This window comes from Topomyia yanbarensis, chromosome 2 (genome assembly GCF_030247195.1).
Source record: "Topomyia yanbarensis strain Yona2022 chromosome 2, ASM3024719v1, whole genome shotgun sequence".
NCBI classification, from domain to species: domain Eukaryota; kingdom Metazoa; phylum Arthropoda; class Insecta; order Diptera; family Culicidae; genus Topomyia; species Topomyia yanbarensis.
Window position 1 is genome coordinate 226965535 of NC_080671.1, and position 22847 is coordinate 226988381.

The following is a 22847-nucleotide window of genomic DNA, read 5'->3' on the forward strand; positions in this document are numbered from 1 at the left end:
AAGAATCTACTAATTGTGATCTGGCTTCACGATATTCAGTGCAGGACCAAACAACATGCTCAATGTCATGGTAACCTTCTCCACAAGCACAATGATTACCCTCAGCGAGCCCAATACGACGGAGATGCGCATCTAAAGTATAATGATTGGACATGAGCCTAGACATCACACGGATGAAGTCCCGACTTACATCCAATCCTTTGAACCATGCCTTCGTTGATACTTTAGGGGTAATTGAGTGTAGCCATCGTCCCATATCTCCATTGTCCCAAGATGTTTGCCAACTAGCAAGTGTCCTCTGTCGAGAAGCGCTATAAAATTCATTGTAAGCGATGGGTCTTTCATATATTTCACCATCTAGTGCACCAATCTTGGCTAAATTATCAGCTTTCTCATTGCCCGCAATAGAGCAATGGGCGGGGAGCCACACTAGGGTAAATTTATAACATTTTCTTGTCAGGTTACTCAGAGATTCTCGTATCTTCCCCAAAAAGAATGGATCGTGATTATCAATCCTCTTTGAGCGTAGAGCTGCAATTGTGCTGAGACTATCAGTGAGGATAAAGTAATGGTTCGGGGGTAAAGTATTAATTATTTGCAAACTATAGTGAACTGCTGCTAGTTCCGCTATATAAACAGAGGCGGGTTCTGCAAGTTTGAGAGAAATTGAAAAATTATTGTTGAAAATACCGAAACCAGTGGCCTCACTGATTCGTGACCCATCAGTGTAAAACATTTTAAGGCAGTCTATGTGTTGATATTTACTTGTGAATATTTTAGGGATCTCCCGCGAGCGTAGATGATCCGGAATTCCACGAATCTCTGCTTGCATGGACGTGTCGAAGAATAAAGTGGATTCAGGAATATCTAGTATATTGACGTATGTGGGAACATACCTAGCAGGCGTTATTTCTTGTGACATGTGATTGAAATACACTGTCATGAATCTGGTTTGGGGTTGAAGCTCGACAAGTCTTTCAAAATTTTCAATTACCAGTGGGTTCATAACCTCACATCGAATAAGTAAACGAGAAGAAAGATCCCAGAATCGGTCTTTTAAAGGAAGAACTCCCGCTAGTACTTCAAGACTCATCGTATGGGTCGACTGCATGCAACCTAAGGCAATTCGTAAACAGCGATACTGTATCCGTTCCAGTTTAATAATGTGAGTGTTCGCAGCTGAACGGAAACAGATGCACCCATATTCCATTACTGAAAGTATTGTTGTTTGATACAATCTTATCATGTCACTTGGATGAGAACCCCACCATGATCCAGTTATTGTTCGCAGAAAATTTATCCTTTGTTGGCATTTCGTTATTAGATACCTAATGTGGCCTCCCCATGTGCCTTTAGAATCGAACCAAATTCCAAGGTATTTAAAAGTCAGGACTTGGGCTATCGTTCTACCAACCAACTGAAGCTGAAGCTGAGCTGGATCACGCTTCCTTGAAAAAACAACCAACTCTGTTTTCTCCGTAGAGAAATCGATGCCTAACTTCAAAGCCCAACTTGATAAATTATCCAAACTATCTTGCAGTGGTTGTTGTAAATTTAAGGCTTTTGGTCCTGTAACAGAAACCACGCCATCATCTGCAAGTTGTCTTAGAGTGCATGGGCTGACAATACAATTATCAATATCATTCACGTAAAAATTGTAGAGAAGGGGGCTTAAACAAGAACCTTGTGGGAGGCCCATGTAACTTATTCTGAATGTTGCCAAATCGCCATATGAAAAATGCATGTGCTTTTCTGACAATAAGTTGTATAAATAATTATTTAATATTGGTGAAAGACCACATTGATGTAGTTTCTCTGAGAGAACATCAATGGAAACAGAGTCGAATGCTCCTTTTATGTCTAAGAACACAGACGCCATTTGTTCTTTTTTTGCATAAGCTAGTTGGATTTCTGACGAAAGTAGCGCCAGACAATCATTCGTTCCCTTTCCCCTCCGAAAACCAAACTGGGTATCTGATAGCAAGCCGTTCGCCTCAACCCAATTGTCGAGACGTCGTAAGATAATTTTTTCCAACAATTTCCTGATGCAGGATAACATTGCAATCGGTCGATACGAGTTATGATCGGAGGCTGGTTTTCCCGGTTTTGGAATAGCGATAACTCTCACTTGTCTCCAGTCGTGCGGGACAATGTTCTGCTCAAGAAGCTTATTGAATAAATTCAACAAGCGTCTTTTTGCTAGGTCAGGCAGATTCTTCACCAAGTTGAATTTAATTCTGTCTAGTCCCGGAGCATTATTGTTGCATGAGAGGAGTGCAATTGAGAATTCCATCATTGTCAAAGGCGAATCTATGAAATCGTTACTTGTGGGAGCATCGCGAGTGATTTTCTGCGCAGGAGCAGAATCGGGACAAATTTTCTTGGCAAAATTAAATATCCAACGATTCGAAAAATCTTCGCTTTCATTAGTCACGTTTCGATTCCTCATTCTTCTGGCTGTGTTCCAAAGAGTACTCATTGATGTTTCTCTTGACAAGCCATTAACGAAGTGTCTCCAATAACTAGATTTTTTGGCACGACGTATACTGTCAAATTTGTTTTGCAAAATGAAATAATTTTCAAAGTTCTCACGTATACCCCCTTTCTGTTTCATAATTTCTTTGTAGGCAACTTGTTTAGCTTCATATGCATCAGAGCACTCTTTGTCCCACCAAGGATTAGGGGGCCGTCTATTTATTGTCATTCCAGGATTGCATTTCGTTTGGGCTTGTTCTGCTGCTTTAATAATTAAACCCGATAGGAATTCATATTCTTCGGTAGGGGGTAGCTCTTCTGTCGAAGCAAGAGAAGTGGAAATTAATGTTTCGTATGTTTTCCAATCAATATTTCGTGTTAAGTCATAAGGAACATTGATTGAATTCGTAAGGCCTAATTCACTGTTAATTGAAACAATGATTGGCAAATGATCGCTACCGTGAGGATCAGGTACAACCTTCCACGTGCAGTCTAACCGAAGTGATGTCGAGCACAGAGATAGATCTAATGCACTTGGACGTGCAGGAGGTCTGGGGATGCGTGTTGTTTCGCCAGTATTTAAAACTGTCATATTAAATTCGTCACAAACATTGTAAATCAAAGAGGATCGATTATCATTGTAGAGGGAACCCCACAATACTCCGTGCGAGTTGAAGTCTCCCAGTATCAGACGCGGAGCAGCCATGGATTCCACTACCTCAAAAATTTGACGTTGTCCAATTTGAACTTTGGGTGGTATATATATAGAAGCGATAGACATGTCTTTGCCTTTAATGTTCGTTTGGACAGCTACAGCCTCAATGCCCGCAAACAAGGGGATGTTAATTCTATAGAAAGAATAGCACTTTTTAATTCCTAGAAGCACTCCTCCATACGGGGTGTCTCGGTCTAGGCGAATAATGTTGAAATCATTTAAGTTGAAATTAATGTTTGAGGTAAGCCATGTTTCACATAGAGCAAAAGCATCGCATTTTAAATTATGCAGTAAAATTTTTAAGGAATCAATTTTAGGTATGATACTTCTGCAATTCCACTGTAAAACAGTGATGGAATCTTTCATTGGAGGAGGTGAATTACCCATTGAAAGATACAATCGCTGCAAGGATGGGCCATTGAGCAATCAGATGCTCTAAAAATGTTCTAATTGTTGGGAGGAAAGCTGAAAGTATACTCTTTAGTGGTTCAGAAATATTGAATGCTTTAAAAATCCAATCAACAATTTCAGAAAATTTCAATAATCCTACCCCCGGCTGAGGCTCAGAGGAAGTCGAAATTTTATTATTTCCAGTAATGGTGTTCTGTTTGGATTGTACGTTCCCAAAACCGGGCGGAATTGATTTCGGTTTTGAATCGGAATTTTTCGGTTTTGGGCGCAGTTTATCTATTGGTGGAGAAATTTTAAGGCCCTTGCTTGGCAGCTTGGGAAAAGAAGACTGTTTTCTTTTTCTGGAATTTCCGGGTAAAACAAATGATGTACCTTCGCACGCTCCGTCAGAGTCAGACTGTTCCGAAAATAGAGATGTGTAAGTGTTTTCTAAGAAGATGGGTTTAGGGGTAGCATTTTTCAACATTTCTGCATAGGAGCGCTTAGACCTCTCCTTCAAGGATCGTTTAATTTTATCCTCACGCAATTTATAAATGGGGCATGCAGGGACCTCATGTGAGTTTTCTCCGCACATTAAACATTTTTCTGAATTTTCATTACATGTATCCTCTTGATGAGAACCCCCACATTTGCCACACCGTGCCTTATTGGAACAGTAAGTGGCTGTGTGGCCAAGCTGTTTGCAATTAAGGCAATTCATTACACGAGGGATAAAAAGGCGAACAGGGAGACGAATCTTATCGATAATGACATAGTTGGGCAGCGCAGACCCAGCGAAAGTCACTCGAAATGAGTCAGACAGTCGATAAACTTTTTTATCTCCTTCGTGTGATACTGAATGCAATTGCTTGCATTCAAGTATTTTTACGTCTTTAAGTATGGTGTCTTTGAAACGACCAACCCCATGCTTAACTAAGTCATCAACAGTCAAACTCGATTCTGTGATGACCCCATCAATTTCAATTTCCTTTGAAGGAATATACGCTCTATACTCACGCGTAAAAAGCTCGCAAGAAGCAATTGCATTGGCTTGTTTGAAACTACCAACGACAATGCGTATTTTATCTTTATTGACTTTGACGATCTCTTTTACATCCGAGAATCGCGAAGTCAAATCTTTAGAAATTTGAATAATATTTAGCGCCTTTACTTTACGCCTAATAAATACAATCCATGGTCCCGTTGACGACTCTGGGTAAATTTTAATTCTAGTCGGATTTACATTTTCAGCATAAGGCTTAGGGGGAGGGTCTGTTACTCGTTCTCCCATCTCTTCATCCATTTTACCTAGCAAGAAAAACTATCACAAAAAGGAATGAAAAATATACCTGTTATACCTGTAGAACACACCTCATGTGTTACGTTGTAAACTCGGTGCCCGTTGTTTGACAATGTGACACCTGCTGTTCTTCTTCTTCGCGTTGCTTCTTCAGTAGAGAAATAGTCCTACCTGCAACACTTCAAAACTCTCTCCGATTAAGCTGCTCGTCGGTATCACCACCACAAGCGCGCTCTCTCCGTTTCCACCACCTCGGTAGACAAATGTGGCTACCTGTGGCTTGCTGCGAAAATCCCACTGTCGATGCGGCACTTTTCAGTGCCACTTGTTTTCCTTATTCGTCGTACCACTTCTGCGGTAGACAAATAGAGCAAATGGGTCTACCTGTGACGCTTCCCTCTCGTCGATTAGAATTGCCCGACGACACCAATACACTATATTTTTTTCTGTGTGTACAGGCACGATCACTGTCGATCTCTGCCACCGCGGTAGGCAAATTCGTCTACCCGCGGTTTGCTGTCAAAACACCACTTGTCGAGGATGCCGTTGACCACGCCTCCGACGTATCAACTGTCGACTCACACTTAACAAACTGGTCTCTCTCTCTCCCACAATAACGCATACAGCGTCTCGCACTCCGTCACTCTCTCGAGAACAAATCCTTCCACCTGGAGGCACAACCGTCTCGGTCGGTTGCAAAAACTGTTATGATGGAAAAAAAAAAAAAAAAAAAAAAAAACATCGTAGTCAATCAGTATCATGCATTATTACTTCATTGAGCCTATGAAACTATGAAGTATGCATAGTAATGAAGCACGGCCAAACAACTTCACTTCTGATTATAAATATAAAGAAATGTATGAAACACAGTACAAACTGCTAGAGGAAACCACATAGTTATCAGTTCTTCGCATCCTGATTTCAATATTGACCATTCTTTACACATCTTCAATCTGGTTCGATTTATAAACTTCGGCATAAGAACGTACATGCGTCTTTGACGGTGGTACTTAGAAAGCGTAATTCGTCATGTTCCGGCACAAAATTATAAAGACGACCGACGACGACGAATTATAATAACTTAAACATTTAAACCAACAGAATTTAAAGGTATACAATTTCTGTTTATAGCGAGCGTGTTTATTTGTTTACATATACAGTTCAATCGTAAATCGACCAAAGTGTCTAACTAAGCCGCAATGTCGTTGAATCGAGCAACAGCGATGCCAGATTTACAGACTGTGGACAGATTTGCTGCACTGAGAAACAAAAATATGCAGAATTAGCATACTTTCATTCCCGTCTCTTTTGCTGTAATTCTCGACGAACATATGATTACGGCCTAAAAGCCAACCGTCAAAATCCACTTTGAATGGAAATTCCAGACAAACCGTTACTAGTCGAACACAGCTCACAACAGTTTATGAAAGAGAAAACTTTTCTCTTTCGTTTACTACCAACATCACAGATTGGCGTGTAACGGTTTGTCCGGAATTTCCATTCAAAGTGGATTTTGACAGTTGGCTTTTAGGCCGTAATCATATGTTTGTCGAGAATTTTCATGCATTTTCTAGCATATACTTCTAGTAAATATTCAATGAGTGGATAGACCGAATACGTCCAATGCACAAAATTTGCAGCAGAAGAAACGAGAGGCAGATCAAAAAGTATGATATCGGTGATTAAAAAAAAGTTCTGCGTATGCCTGGTCCAGACATTTACAGACTTTTAAAACAGTAATAAACTGACCGATTTTCTTCAGAAAATAATAGATGTGTCCCAGCATGCAAAGAATTACGAATCAAATACCGTTCATACTTTTACCATTTAGATTTTTTTTAAGAAATTTAGAACTTAATCTTTCACGGAATCTTTTTGGTCTTTTTCGGAGTAACGAACCAATGATCTCTAAATGCGCAGGTATCCTTCTGTTGATCAACAGCATGCGGCAGCTGTTCAAATCGTAAAATTATTTCCACAACTTAGTAATACGCGAGTCACACCAACTGCTCCTGATGAGGTTTGTTATTCTATGCTTATTTAATTTCTCTAATATAATTATAATTATTTTCATGCTAGTCATTTTTCTTTTGGCGCAACGGAGGCAAGGAAAAGGGTGCTCATACTGGCATGATATTTCATCGCATCCGGAATGTCATCAAACAGCTACCTGCAGGAAAACATAAATATAATCGAGGAACTATGCCTGTAGAAGAGTCCGTTTCAACTGAACTTGTAGAGCGGGCTCAATTGCTCCGAGTAATGCTTGCATCGGCATCAGTAGCAGAACATATTTGTGATGAAATGGACCGATGCTTTCCAGTCCTCAAACTGTTATTAAAAGAAAAGAAACCCGTTAATGATATCTTGGATATGTTTCCACACCTGTGTTCATATGAAGGATTGGTGGTAACATGTTTATTTTTTATTATTTACTATTTCACTTTATGGTATTCACGGAACATATGAATATTTATATCATATCACTTTTTCTAGATTCGTCAAATGTTTGAGAGATTGTATCCTAACAGAACAGAAGGTCTCAAAATCGAGGATGTCTTCTCTCAGTGTCTATCTTATTCACCGTCCAGATTCTCTAGAGTAGAAGATGGTGAGATATATTTTTTTTTAATTTAGCCCAAAGGTCTGTCATAAAATTTTAAATTTGTAAAACTATTCACAGATCACATTCGAGGATGCTTGAGAATAATTTCTCATATGCCAATTCGCGGACAAAAAAGAACGCTGGTAGGCTGTCCAACTGTAGGCGAAGAACATTCGGCTTCAATTTTAATTCGTTGGATTGGGGTAAATGCAATATAATATACATAAGGTTAGATGTAATGATTTTATATCATCATTAGGAGTGCTTAGATACATACGTGGCATCCCCCGCAACTGATTCCAAACTACACATGGTGTGCGTAGCAAGCCCGATGAAAAGAGGAAATTATGCCGTCATTTGTGAGAAAAAAGTTATATTCGAGACTAACAATTCTATTCATGCAGTGGAAATTTTATTCAAATGCTACGCAGTTCTCGGAGTGGAGGTGCCACCTAATTTTAGAATGTTTTGGGACTTTCTGGCATGTGCCATATATAATATAATTCCGCACAGTCAGAGGACAACTGTGAATAGACTCGTCCAAACTTTTATTGAAGTTTCCCGCGCACGTATTGACAACAAATAAAAGGACAACTTTTTTATACAATACTTACTAAAAACCATAAAATTTAATAAACAGAAGTTTCTTTAATTATTATTGTAAAAATATTCCATAAGAAAAGAAAGACTGCATTGTGTTGTATCCAAAACAAAATTTTGACGGCCAATTTCTTCACTGGATGTAAACCGGTTTAGTTCCAGTTCAAATGCAACAATCGATCATGAACCAATTTAAATAGGAATCGGTTGTTGCATTTCTTCTTACAGAAACCATTCAGAATTGCAAGTCATAATCCGGATGTTTCTCAGTAAAGTTCAGTCAGAAATGAGCCGGAATTCCGGCTGGCTCCAGTCAGTATTCCGGCTCCAGTGACACAACCTATTCTAACTAGAATCGGTTGTGTCACTGGAGCCGGAATACTGACTGGAAACAGCTGGAATTCCGGCTCATTTCCGGCTGAACTTTACTGGGTTTTAATGAAATATTGCACTCATAAATTGGGTAATATTCTACCCAAAAACTGAGGAATTACAACTGGCTTTGTTGTCTACTCAAAAATTGGGTAAGCTTCTGCTCATAATATGAGTAAAAATCGATCAATTTTTGGTTTTGTTGAAGTTCTACTGAACCCAAAATTTGAGTAATGTTCAACTCAAAGTCTGCGTAATAATTACTTAATTTTTGGTTTTGTTAAATTTGTACTGAACTCAAAATTTGAGCAATGTTGAACTCAAAATCTGAGTACTAGTGAAGCACTTTTGGGTTTAGTGTAGATAATATTGTACTCAAAAACCGAGTAATAATTATTCAGTTTTTGGTTCATGCTGGCTTACTCAAATTTGAGTAACTCCGGAATTACTCAATTTAAGGGTTGTTCCACTTTATCTGGAAATGGGTGGGATTAAACTCATTTTTGAGTAACTTTTTACGAGCGTGTAGATCCAAACCTAGTCTGCCAAATAATGACTGCACTTCATAAAGCGGTATCTCGAGAAAACAAAAAAATCAACACAGTTAACAATCGTCGTTTTATGTTTGATAACACAATATGACAACACTTCCAAGCAGCCCTTTAGTACTTTTAGTTTCCAAGCCGAAGGTTTGCCTATGTCACTTTCATCCAATCACGAGCTGGTTCAGAATTGGTTCAAAAACAGGGGACAGAGCTGGCGGATCCTATCCTACCCGGTCAAACCATTCGGAATTTGATTCGGAATCCTGAATGAAGTCAGTATGGATTCCAAATCAAATGCAACAACCGATTCTGAGTCGGAATCGGTTGTTGCATTTGATTTGGAATCCATAATGACTCCATTCAGAAATCCGAACCGGTTCCGGAATGAGTTTAACTGGGTAGGTTTGGATACATCAAATTTGCGCTCGTTTGGATACGTCAAATTCGTCTTGTCCAGACTCTACCTAGAGTGCTCTAGTTTTTATCAGCCCCTTGGTGAATTTTAAGCTGATAAAACGGGACCATTGACAAAATCGGGACATATATTTTTCTTTTTTTTTAAGAAACCGAAGCTCTTAAAATATTCTTCTTTAGTCCCTAGATATGGGCCCATATTATTGGCTCGAATCAAAACTCGTCGAAATGTCATTTGACGATAGGTTCATCCGGAGTGTTCATTTGTGTTTACCTTTTGCTAGCGTTGCCAATTTTATTTTGTGTCCAGCACCCAATGTGGCTACGCCACATCGCTTTTGCGCGTGCTGTCCGACTTCGCTACCGCTCAGTCGGACTTAAACTAGGGATAGCCCCTATGTTTGAGTAAGCCGGGCAAACGAGTGGATCACAGGTTCGCTTGCTTCCGACGGCGGGTCGGTGGCCACCTAGCTCGGGCCTCGGTTATGCGGCTAAGCCGCATCGAAATGGTACCCCTTAAACATTCTAACTTGAATCGGTTGTGTCATCGGAGCCGGAATACGAATTAGATCCAGCCAGCATTCCGGCTGAGTTAAACTGGGAAGTTTAGTAAAATTTAATCTGGAAATAAAATTTTTTTGGCAGCGCTCCAGCACCCCGTTGATTTCACCACCTGGGCGCCAGGTTGACGATATGAAATGAACTTTGTTTACTTTCGACAAGTTTTGATTCGAGCCAACAACATCCAGCCCTAGATATAGCCTTATAACCCTTCCTGATTATTTAGTTTAAATTTCCTTAAGGGGGTCTAACAGTGCAAAATTTAAAAAAAATTAAAAATTTTATTTTTGCATATTTCGGATCTCTAAGATAAGAAAAATATGCTCAAGATTTCCTCGAATTCAACTTGGTTTGTCTACTAGAGCTCATCAAACTACTATCAATTTTCATATGAGGCTGACAAAATCGGGTCAAAAGCTGATAAAATCGGGGGTAGACAAAATCGGGGGCTGATAAAATCGGGTCTTCGCTGTATAATAAATTCAAACTCTGTTTTCGCCTGAAGATTAAGAAATAATCCTAAACGTTGCACTAGGGAGAGTCATGTGACCAAACATCGAAAACTACATCAACTCCAATTTAATTCATATTTATAATTCATACTATCAAAAACACAATTTTCTTTTTGAATATGATTCTAAACGCCATTTTAAATCAAAATGCTCAACAAAAATTTTCTGAAATATGGTAGTTCTCGAAATATTTTAAATTTTGTTTTAACAACACAATTACTTTATTTTATTGCGACCTTTTCATAAGTTATTCGGTTTTTTCCATCAACAATTCGACATAGATTTTTCATTAGGGCTTAAATCGCAAATGTAAACAAACTGCGTTTTCGCTATTATGACATTATGCGACAAACATACTACAAGATTGAGGTGAAAATTAGTTAAAATGGTTTTTAGTTCGATTTATAATTAAAGAAAACTAAACGGCGAAACGTGCATTTTCTTCGAGATTTCGACTTAGGCCCTTCTTATCATATGGAATATAAAGGCTAAACTTACATTTTTTGACAGAACCGGGCGTACGGTTGTTATTCACAAAATTATTCTTTAAACGGCGGTTCTATTATATAAATGATAAGCAATATCTACTATGATCATGTCTACTCGATAGTTGTTGCACATAAACATTCGAATATTTCGATATGTTCATGTAATTCGAAGAAAAGATTCACGCGCCCTTTCATTTACATTGGGTTTCTATGCGCCCATTTGCTGAGCCCTATTAAAAAGTATACTGTCAAGCTCGCCCATTTTCCCAGCCCTACCCAGCAAGACAAAGTCAGTTTAGCCCATTTACCGCGCCCTTCTGAAAATTATGTACACAGTTTAGCCCTTCCGCAAATGGTGGTTGCTGAAGGGCGAAATCACGACTGGGATGCAAATTGGGCGTAAGCATTTTTTTAGTTTCTACCCACTAAAAGCACATAGGAATTAAATTTTTTGTTATATTGCCATAAGGTTTAACCAAAGATGCTTCCGGAAAAACATGGTCATAAAGTAATTTATACCTACAATAAAAACTACATTTAGAAAAGCATCGCCGAATATTGAAACTGATTTTTCTCCATTTGAGTACATTGCGACTTAGGCCCTAATGAAAGATCTGTGTCGAATTGGTAGGTTTTTATGGGACTCATTAATCAATATCTCCGGCAGGGATGCCAAGTGCTTTTCCAAAAAAACTGTAATATTTTTTTAAAAAGTCTGGAATTGTCTGGATGACCCAAATTCTTTAGGAAAAGGTGCATTCCTCACCGTAGGGCTATATTTGTTACGCTTTACTAATGAAACATGTTTGTATATTAGTAAATATATCGACTTACTAAAAATTTGGTGATTGCGCTGCTAATCTGGAAATGTCCAATGCTTGATTTTCAGCATAGATCACATTGATTAAATTTGAATCTCAAAGTTTCCAGAATCTTGGACTGCTGGAGCTTCTAGATGATATAATTCGGCAAAAAATTTGTTGACTTTCACGAAAAAACGATGGTATGTTGTGTTTCCAGCTTTCTCAAAAAGTGTTTATGAAACTTATTTTGTTATTTTTCAAATTGTCTGGATAAATCTGGACAAATTCCCTAAAATCTGGATCAGACAAACATAAATCTTTATGTCTGGACGAGGCTTGAAAATCTTGATGAATCCAGATAAATCTGGAAGCTTGGCACCCCTGATCTCCGGCACGATATTTCCGAACGAAACAATTCACAAGCTATAAGGATGTCTGGAAAGAGTCTGTATTTTAATCGTTTTGTGCTATCGGTAATATTTCTTAAACAGTTCACGCTCCCTTCTATTTACTTCAGTGCAAATAAATACTATTAACTGGTTATACTATTTTTTTTTTTATTTTGATTATAGAGGTTTATCAATATAAAAATTCGCCTCTTATTCGGGTTAGAGAAATCTCGTTAGAAAAATCTCTAACCTTATGTGCGAGGTGAGCTGCGTACAAGGCAATCGATTTACCAACTACGCTATACCCGCCCCTAAGGTTTTACTATACATGAATCGTATTCTCCCTATTTTAAGGGGCTTGAAAGCACATGCGACCTTTTCTCAATTTTCTATTTCCAAATACTCATGAAAATACTGGACCTGACCATGACGCTATCGATCAGCGCGCATCGAGTAGCATTCAGTTGTTCATGGCTGAGGGTATTCGCAGGGTACCCAACCAGAATGATGGCCATCGAGTACGACTTGGTCGTTTCGTTGAAAGTTGGGCGCTGCACAGTTTTTAGTGTCTGTCTAGGATCCTTACCCTTGATCTTTTTCGGTTGCGTTTCTTTCCTGCACCCACTGTTGTTTGGCGACTCCGTGTCCGTCGAACGCTATCGCTTGGATGATGCCCTTCCCTTCCCTTTTGGGATTTTTGCCAACTCTAGCGCTTCAGTGGGTTTGTGGCAGTTTCTCAGCAGCCATCCATAGCGTTTCTTCGCCGCTCTGCTTAAGTGACGAGTTCTTCCTGTTCCTCTTGTTTTGTTCTCGGAGCCCTCCGACCCACCGGTTGCTCCGCCAGACTGGTCTGTGTCCTCCTTGGTCACTGTCCGATCCTCGTCTCTATCTGGAGAGTTGAGAATGGACGAAGTGCAGGACACAACATCCTCCAACGAACCACTATTCAGCAGCTTCCAAGATTGCTTTCCGCGCAATCCTTCTTTTCTTCTACCTCCATCGCCGCAATCTCCTCCAAACTCATGTTTACAATGTTCTTAGTGCTCTCCGTTTTGTTCCTACGAAAAGCTAGGGAAAGAAAGTCAATCCTGTCAGAGCCCCGCTTGATAGGGCAAGGTACGCCCTGGTGCCCCACAGGCTCCGTACGGCCTGATGCCCCACAGGCTCCGTACGTGGCTTGGTGTTTGTCATCACTTCGGATCCCAGTCCTAGTTTTACGAAGGGCTGGGATTCGAAGTGTTGATGCCACCTCTCCCCGTCATTCATCCCTCGGCATGGGTCACGTCACACCTTGGATAGGGACATAAATTGTACGGTACGGGTTTTGAGGCCCGCCCGTTGGCACCTTCTCATTCCGATGCTATAGCAGAAGGCTGAAAGCATCCAGCCGACGCCGGTCTAACGACCAAATGTTATCGATTTTTTTGTTGGAGACGAACCACTGCGACCAGTATTTAGATCTATTGTGGTATCCCTTCCTTAATCTAAGTGTACTATCTACTATGACATATCACTATTGATGAGTGATTGTTGTTATTGAGATACACACTCTACCCAGTTAGTCTACCGAGGACTCTTAGTCTGCGTTGTATCAATGCACTGCATTCGCAGAGCAGATGCTCTGATGTTTCACTTTCAAATCCGCAGACGCGGCATGTATCGTTTGTAAGCTTACCAATTTTTTTAAGATGATATTTACTCGGACCGTGTCCGGTAAGTAGTCCTGTTATGATGCTTAGCTCTTTTTTGTTTAGTCTAAGCAACTCGAGGCTTTTTTTTTCTCATTGGGCGAGATAAATTTTTTTGATTGTGGTCCAGGTATGGTACTCCAATTGTTTTTATAGCTGTGATTTCCTACTTTTTCAATTCCATTTCGAGGGCACTCGATGAGACTCCACAGAATGGTTCTGGGCCGATAAAATTGGTGGAAGACCCTCTTCTTGCTAGTTCATAGGCTTTTTCATTTCCTGCAACTCCACAATGCTCTGGAACCCGGTATAAATTAACATGATTTTTCTCCTCCAATTGTCGGAGTGCAAGAATACACTCCCATACTAGTTTTGAGCGACATATAGGAGCCCTTAATGCGTTGAGCGCAGCCTGGCTATCTGAGAAAATGCAGATATGTATTTGCATACCGGTAAGTGCATTCTAGAATGGCATATATTTCTGCTTGAAACACTGTCGGCCAGTATCCCATGGAGATACTAGCGTTTATTCCTGGTCCTGTAATACCAGATCCCGTCAAATGGTTCATTTTTGACCCATCTGTGAAGAAAATTACTAAGCCTGGGCGGAGACTAGGACCACTTTGTTCCCAGGTTGACCGTTCAGGCTCCATAATTTTGTAAGTAGTTTCGAGGTTCGGCATCGCAGGTTATTTATAGGAAAATCTTTCAGAACCGCAAGATGTCCTGTTAAATTTCCAGATAATAATTGTTTATGACGACTTATTTTCAATGCGCTTTTTTCCGCCTCTAGTTGTATCACCTGATGTAGCGGAAGGAGATGCAACATTACATCTAATGCTTTTGATGGAGTACTTCGCATGGTACCGGTTATCGCTCCACAAGCAAGCCTTTGAAGTTTACCTAGCTTTTGTTGAGTTGATGTCTCTTTTATTTTAGGTCACCAAACTAGCGAGGCATATGTTATTCTTGGTTTGACTATTGTAGAGTATAGCCAGTGAACCATACTGAGACCCCATTTTTTACCAATTGTTCTACTGCACACCCAAAGAGCACTAGTTGCCTTGCTTATAACCTGCTCAATGTGCGCATTCCAGTTTAGTTATTTATCGAGTATCAATCCCAGATACTTTACCTCAGAGGACATTTCAATTACTGTTCCGTTGAGTAAAAGTGTTGATATGGAATATTTCTTTTTTCGAGTAAATGGGATTATGATTGTTTTGGAGGGATTTATGTTCAGGCCCTCCTTTTTACACCAATTCGAAGTGAAGTTCAGTGCAGATTGCATTCTATTTGAGATAACATAGTCACATTTTCCCCTCACGAGGATTACAACATCATCTGCAACTCCAATCATTTGGTATCCCATTTCAGTTAATGATTTCAATAGCTCGTCTACAACTAATGACCACAATAAGGGTGATAGAACTCCGCCTTGAGGACATCCCTTATTTGTTTTCATAGTCAGTGAAGTGTCTTCGAGCGTGCTAGTTATTTCACGGTTTGTAAGCATTGAGTTGATCCAATTTATTGTGTAAATATCAAACCCATGTTTTCTCATAGCATTCCGCATTGAACTATGAGATGCATTGTCGAAAGCTCCTTCTATGTCTAAAAAAGCCGCAAGTGAGATTTCTTTTGTTTCAATAGAATTCTCTAGTTTTCCAACCAACATGTGTATTGCATCTATTGTTGATTTGATATGCGAATTGGAATTCGCTCAGTGGAGAGTCTTTCAAGTACTCTGCTTTAATGTGTAAGTCAATCATTTTCTCCATTATTTTCAGAAATATGGAGGTTGGGCTGATTGGCCTAAAAGATTTTGGAAGTGATGTATCGCACTTCCCCGATTTTGGTATACATATTATCCTTGTTTGTCTCCAGCTTGTAGGTATACAGTTTAGTGTTAGACTTGCCTTTAACGTTCTTGTCAGGTATGGAATGATATGCTGTTTTCTTTTTTGTAGCATTATTGGCAGTATTCCATCCATCCCCGGCGATTTGAATGGTTCAAAGAAGTCGAACGTCCATTCCTCCTTCGCGTCTGTAAATATAGCACTGACTATTTCGTGAGCTTCGGTACTAGCTTCATATGAATCAGGCAATTTGATTCTGTATTTGTATATTATATTATTGTATATTATTAATATATCGCACATCAGCCTCCAACTCTTTCTTCGCGTTTTCCCAATTTCTAGGTTATATGCTGAAAGAGACTTTTTATACTCATCCCACTGTCCAGTCCGTTTAGCCCGGTTGAACAGTTTCCTAGAAACTTTCCTGAGCTTTCCTAGGGTTTTGTTTCACCATGGTGCGTTCTTATTGGATGTACGCGTTTTAGCTGGACAGCTTCTATTATAAGCATCCATAAGTTTAGATGTTACAATATTTAAGGAGATCTCCATTTCTTCGGTTTGGATTTCTGCTTCAAAACAGCTTTTGCGCTCAACAGTTGAGAGCAGAATGAATCCCAGTTTGTGTTTCTGGGATTTCTGTAAACTTCTTTTGGGGTTTCTCCTGCTTTATATTCGAAGAGTATATGCGTGTGGTCTGATAGAGAAATTTCATTAGACACATGCCAGTTTATGATGTTTTCAGAGAGTTTTGTACTTGACATTGTTAGATCCAGCACTTCCTTGCGTATCGCATTTATAAAAGTAGGTTTGTTGCCTCTATTACATATATCAATATTGTTGGATAATATATATTCTATAAGACACTTACACCTTTCGTTGATATCACTACGTCCTCATACTGTATGATGGGCGTTTGCATCGCAACCAATAATGAACTGCTTATTTCTTTTCCTACGGTAGTTAACAAACTCATTTACTTCCTGTGGAGGGGCTTCACCTGATTCCCATGGGAAGTAAACAGAAGCGGCTATTTTATCAGTCCTCCCTCTCGTTGTTGGTATATTTAACTGTATTGCCACTATGTCCCTTTTTATAAATTCGGTTATTGGTGTAAAGTTAACATTTGCACTTACCAGAATAACCGCACGTGGCATATTCACCGAGTTGTCAAATACTATCTTACCTGTTTGTGTAGATATTCCTAGAATATTTTTTTTTTCAAAGCCCATGATTCTTGGATTAAAGCCACGTCTATATTTTTTTTTTTGTGAATCTGCGACAAAGGATTCCAGTTGCTCCTTTCGCATGATGCAGATTCGCCTGGATATTTTTTTTAGGTTTGTCACTCATCATTTGAGCCCCACGACTTGCGAAGAAACAAAACGTCCACTGTGTCAGAGATTCGCTTAACACAGTAAGGGCAAGGCCCATGATACTCCGTTCGCAACTGGCATATTTTTCCCAGCCAGCCATTCAGTCCTCGACACGGAGATACATCTTGACTTAGGGATTTCTGCTTTCAGTCGCCTCTTACGACATGGGAGCAGAAACCCAGTGGATCCATTCTTGGCAGAGATACTCCAACCCGCCGGATGCCACACGGCCTATAGGCTGTTTTTTCAGAGAAAGATAATAGACTTATCAACCTCCTAGTGGATCACAGCCAACACGACAGGTTCGTCCGTACACATCGAAATTTGAAGACAGAAACCCAGCAAAACTTCAGCGAAGTTCCATCAGCTGAAAACCCTAGCAAACCTCCAAACTGTTGAAAACCCAGAAAAATTCTGCCAAACCTCTGCGAAAAAAATTCGGTGTGTAGAGTGAACAGTCCACTGCATCACTGACATAGGAATGCAGAAAGGGCTTCATACTGGGGAGTTCGCCCCGATACTTCCCAGGCTCCGTTCGCCATTGAGAATATTTTAAACCCCCTCAACAATTTTACCCATAGCACGGGTCGCATGACACTATGGAATTGGGGTTCCCTGTTTGGGGGTTTTTACCGCCGGAACAGGTGGTCTGTAGTGTAATTCTAAGCCGGTTGAAATAACCACTACCGACACTACACGGCTTATCTAGGCTGTTCAGAGAAGGAAGCTGATATTGAAGGACAGCTTCCATAGATGGCCGAACAGTCGAAAAAAAAATGTTGTCGATAGACTACGTGGAGGCATGAGATAGGAAACTTGTGAGTACTATGTTATCTCACCATTTGACGGCACTGCTGTTATTAGTTGCCTCTTACGACATGGGGAACAGAAACCCAGTGGGTCAATTCTTTGCGGAAATACTGCGAGAGATTTCAGCCACCACCGGATACCACACGCCTGATAAGTTTATTCTTTTCATTCATTTTATTCCTACCATTCATTTAACTTATTTTATTCACGTTTTCATATTATGCATTTTATTCATTTTAATAATCTGACTATTTTTTTCGATCGTTCATTTGATTCATTTCATCCAGATTATTAATTAGACACAATTTAATTTATTCTATTAAGTTTATCACTTTTTTTCATTATTGTCTAATCTTCATTTTAGCTTAACTTATTAACTTTATATATTTTATCAATTTGATTTATATTAATCAAAGGTTTATTCGTTTATTCGTTCAGAACTCAAAACTGTGTACATTTCACCTCTACTTGGGTGCCAATTTCGCGCGAATGATCCAACAGTAATATGTGTAAGAAATATCTCAATTCAATGCTCGGCTTTTTTATATTATCATGCGACTATAATATATGTTAAATTTGGATTCTTTGGTGTGTAATATTCTTTAGATTCGTTCCCATGTTTGTTCCAAAGTACTTCCAGTATCTCCTGTTACTGGTACAAATCTCGACAAACATTATTAGGGCTCAAAAGCCAAATGTCAAAATTCACTTTAAGGAAACATTCTGGAGAAACCGGTAATATTTTCTTGAATTTGAATTCTTGGGCAAATTGAGGGAGGAGAATCATTGGAATTTTGCCCCTGTGAGATGGAGGAATCCATCTCACTATACTTCATCTCGTTTACCGTACACAATAAGTTAATTTTATACTAACACTATCGAAATTATTCTGAAATTCTACCTGTTCATCCGAAGCAAACTGCACATCTAAATTCCATTACCTACCTGCTGTCCTTATTTTACTGCCGGAAAACAAAAGAGGGGATGATTTTTTAACCCAAAATTAATGGGATGAAGTTTAGTCGGCTTTGTTTTTGGGTAAAATTGGAAAAATTGGTCTCTCTTTTGATTTCGTTGGAGAAAGTAGGATGCATAGATGTTAGATTACCTACTGCTAGGTAATCTAACGCTGCCGATATTTTTATGTTTTTTTTTTAATGTATGTATATTTTTTTCAACAGATCATCGTTTGCTACACATGCTGTTAGCTTTGAGCACCGTATTGTTACCAGTAAAGGCTGCCAAAGGATTTAAGCCAACCGTTGTAATCGCACAAGCGGATACGTTTTTATTAGTGAAAAGCTTAAATGACATAGAAGTTGAGTTGGAGAAAACATTAAAAGTTTATAATGAACAACAGATTCCATTGCCGCCAAAACTAATCGTCGTAGGAGATAGTCCAGCTTCAGTAGACCTTTCTCGTCAAAAAATTTTATATGATAGGATGCTTCCTTTTTTATCCCCAATTCGTTACTTCCTATTGCCGCGATGATTTGGTACCTCTAACTATTGAAAAAATCAAAAATAGTGCAAGCTGCTCATTTAACCCCATATTCTGAATACCTATCTTGCCTTGTTTCCCCATATTTTTACACCATTTGGATGAATTTCCTGTGGGGAATACTAAAAGGATAACAGATCTGCGTATATATTAGTAAATCTGCAGATTTTGCATTTTCACTGCAGATCTTTTGCAGATTACAAATATTTAGCAGAACAAAGCCTATGCCAGGCAATGTATACACCAGTCTTCAACATTTTTGATCATTTAAATTATATACATACTACATTTCTACGTCGCATTTATTGAAGATTTCTGCAGACTTTTATATTTTTACTACAGGCTATTGTTTAAATAGACCTGGCATCACTGATGCTGAAATAATTCATTCATATTGAGTTCTACAAGATGACGACACGAATGAACTCATGGTGAATAAAGTTCATGTTTGACAATTCTCGGTGGTTTGTTTACCTTGTCAGTTGCGTGAGTGCGAGTGCAACGGGTGCTCATCTATTACATTCGAACTCACGTAACTTCCATGTAAACAAACCACCGAGAATTGTCAAACGAAGTTCATCCGGCTCATTTTGTGGGGTTAAGGCTAGTTTACAGTTCGGAAAACGTGTCACGGGATTTGGGTCCCTGTGTATTTTAAATGGAGCTCGGGATTTCAAATCCCGTGACGGGAAATGAGTCTACACAAAAATGACAGTTTTCCTGAAGTGTAAACCCAACCGCGGGAAACATCACGGGATTTTAAAACTCTCCACACAGAAATTCGGCCGGGAACAATTCAACACAAATTGTTTCCGACGGGGAAAATAGTATTTTTAGAAGGTTTGCGATTTACTGCAAGTTGGATACTGTTTGTATTTTTAAGAAGCAGCAGAGTTTTTGGTTTGACAGTTTGGAGAGATCTCGGCGGGAAATTTTCCCTGATCAAATCCCGACGCAAATCCCGTGCGAAATCCCGTGATCCATTTCCCAAACTGTAAACTAGCCTTTACGTCGGTTGGTGTAAAACCTAATACCTGTGAAAAATATAGAGCATTGTATGAAAATGTATAACCTCACTTTTCTGACAGTTTCGGTGTGCTTGTTTACCTAAGACTTGTTTACATGGACCTTTAAAATTTTCATTATCTGAATACTTTCGATGCTCTTTGAAAGAATATCAACTCAAGAGGGATGAGGATTGGAACAATGGTAACCTGGTTCATACATTGACCAATCGACGCTGGATGTAAAACCCGGTGGCATATGCTGAATCGCAAGATCAACATTGGGCTATAAAACGATTGCTTTCTGGATGATGGATAAGGATTTGTACACATTTGTTTGTTTGCTCGTGGGTTAATTCCTAACAAGATGATCCGATTGATTATTCATTTTAGGTGGTGAAGTTTACCTGAACTTTATACGTAACGAATTCGGTCGATGATAAGTTGTTGAAATGATTTTGATCGTTCAATGCCCATATCGAAGAACGTTTCCATTGGTCAGAATGCCTACCAGCGTATGATAGCTGCAAACATGAGGACAACAAGGTTATCGCTTTCGAATGGAACAATTATTTATTATTCGTGTTCAAGTTCCATTACAGCAAAAGTTTCGTCGATTATCGCATTGTCGTTGATTTAGCCGGCAAATGCAAAATAGCGCTCGGCACTGACGATAAGGAGTAAGAAGGATTTGATTGGAGTGATAATAATGCAGAGCATTATACATTCTGGTAGAATATCAGGGAGGAGAAATTATATGTAAATTTATATTATATCCCGAGTTGCCATCATTTTGGCACCGCAATAAAGCTATCTGCTGTCTTGTTCAAATTGGCACGAAATAACTAGGCAGCATAGTCAATTTATTTACTTTTTCGGAAGGATAAGTAATTAGTATGTTGTGAATATATGTGTCGCCGGTGCCGTGTGTTATGGTGGTACCGGACGGAACCGTTGGTCAGCAGACCATCCTTGTCGTACTGGTCATAGATACGACGTTTTTTCCCATCTGATAGCACTTGACATGCTTCGGAGATTTGTCTTAACGTTCTCTACTTAGCGCAGGATACGCGAAACCACTGCTAGCTTTCGAAAAAAAAAATCCTAGATGCTGCTACCCTATCAGTGTCTCTCGGCTGAGGACTACAATTTCGGTCGATTAAATTATGCTATGAAAATTGTACTTCCTGGAATTTCATCTAACGAGGTCAATTCATTGTGAGGAATTTCGCTGCGTTCCAATATTGCTTGCCTCTGTATGTGATGATGTGTGTGGATTCACTTCGGCAGCCAGCTCTTATATTTTGGGTAATTTTGCTATCTTATTCTGCTGAATAAATCATCTGCCTAAAGCCTCTACGTTATACTACGGTCACTTTAAAAACGCTCTACTATTTAATCTTGTAACGCTCGGCAGTCAGTCTTGGCACTCTTCTCGACTATTCCTGGCACTATACCGCTGACGTCGCACTTATGGCGGTGATCAAACTTGGCGAGAGTGGCAGTGGTTTCGTCGGAATCGTTCACTCGACAAGCAGTAAGTGCAAGGACTCTGCTACTTATGCCTGAGCCCGTCATTAAAACCTTCGTCCTGCCGGTGTGTTAGCTTCGTATGATATCGGAGCGAATTGCTGAACCGAAGCAGTCTGCTACTGGCGCTGCTTCCTTCGAATCGGAATTGCTGAATATTCCCGTTAGCCGAATGTCCAACGTGGCCGAAGGCAAACCGATTGCAGCAACACCACCAGCCGTAGCGGACCTTTTAGCCTTTAATCCAAGTCCCTGCCATTGGAATAGCGACAGACGAGTGCGGCGCAGGCTGGACCATCGGTTGACTCGGTGCCGAACGGGGCGAAACAGCTGCAACAGGAGCGGACCTAATATGGGGTGTAAAGGTCATCAATTGCCATAGATCACCAAAATGCTTAGCGACTAACATTGTGAACAAAACAAACCAAATGAAATTGATCGCAACAACGATAAGATAATCTAAATTCTGCCCAAACATTTGAAACATTTGAAAAGGGTCTAACTGCCAAACGTAAACTTTGAGAAAAAGGCAAAAGAAGTTTTGGTCGAATTCATTATAATTCTATTTAAAAATTTAATACTGTTTTATTTAGTTTGATTGCGCATATTGTTTACATCAGACACTCCCCTTATTTCATTGAGTACGTATTTCACTGCCTTTATAATCCTTTTGGAATCAGTTACAATAATCCTTTGTAATCATTTTATAATAAGCGTATTGCTAGTTAGGACTTTTATATCAACCGGGCCCTTTTATAATTTGTTATAAAATCATTATCAAAATTCTTCATAATCCATTGTTGCGATATGTTTATGCACATGGCCAGATAGGTAGTTTTTAACTGGGACGTGACGTGTGGATACGAAAAAACCTAGTGTCAATTGCAGCCAGGAGGAGCTGTCAAATACAGCC

The 22847-nt window shown here is 39.5% G+C and overlaps 2 protein-coding genes across 2 annotated transcripts in view; one reads left to right on the forward strand and one right to left on the reverse strand.

The window, feature by feature from the left end:
- The window catches only part of LOC131682937 (uncharacterized), a 501049-nt gene that overhangs the window by 457140 nt on the left and 21062 nt on the right, over positions 1–22847 (reverse strand). The window lies entirely within an intron of this gene.
- LOC131682939 (uncharacterized) lies at positions 6341–8091 on the forward strand. Its single transcript, XM_058964750.1, has 5 exons — positions 6341–6900; positions 6960–7289; positions 7377–7491; positions 7564–7688; positions 7745–8091. The coding sequence occupies exons 1-5, from the start codon at positions 6793–6795 to the stop codon at positions 8069–8071; spliced, it is 1005 nt and encodes a 334-aa protein (XP_058820733.1). The 5' UTR covers positions 6341–6792; the 3' UTR covers positions 8072–8091.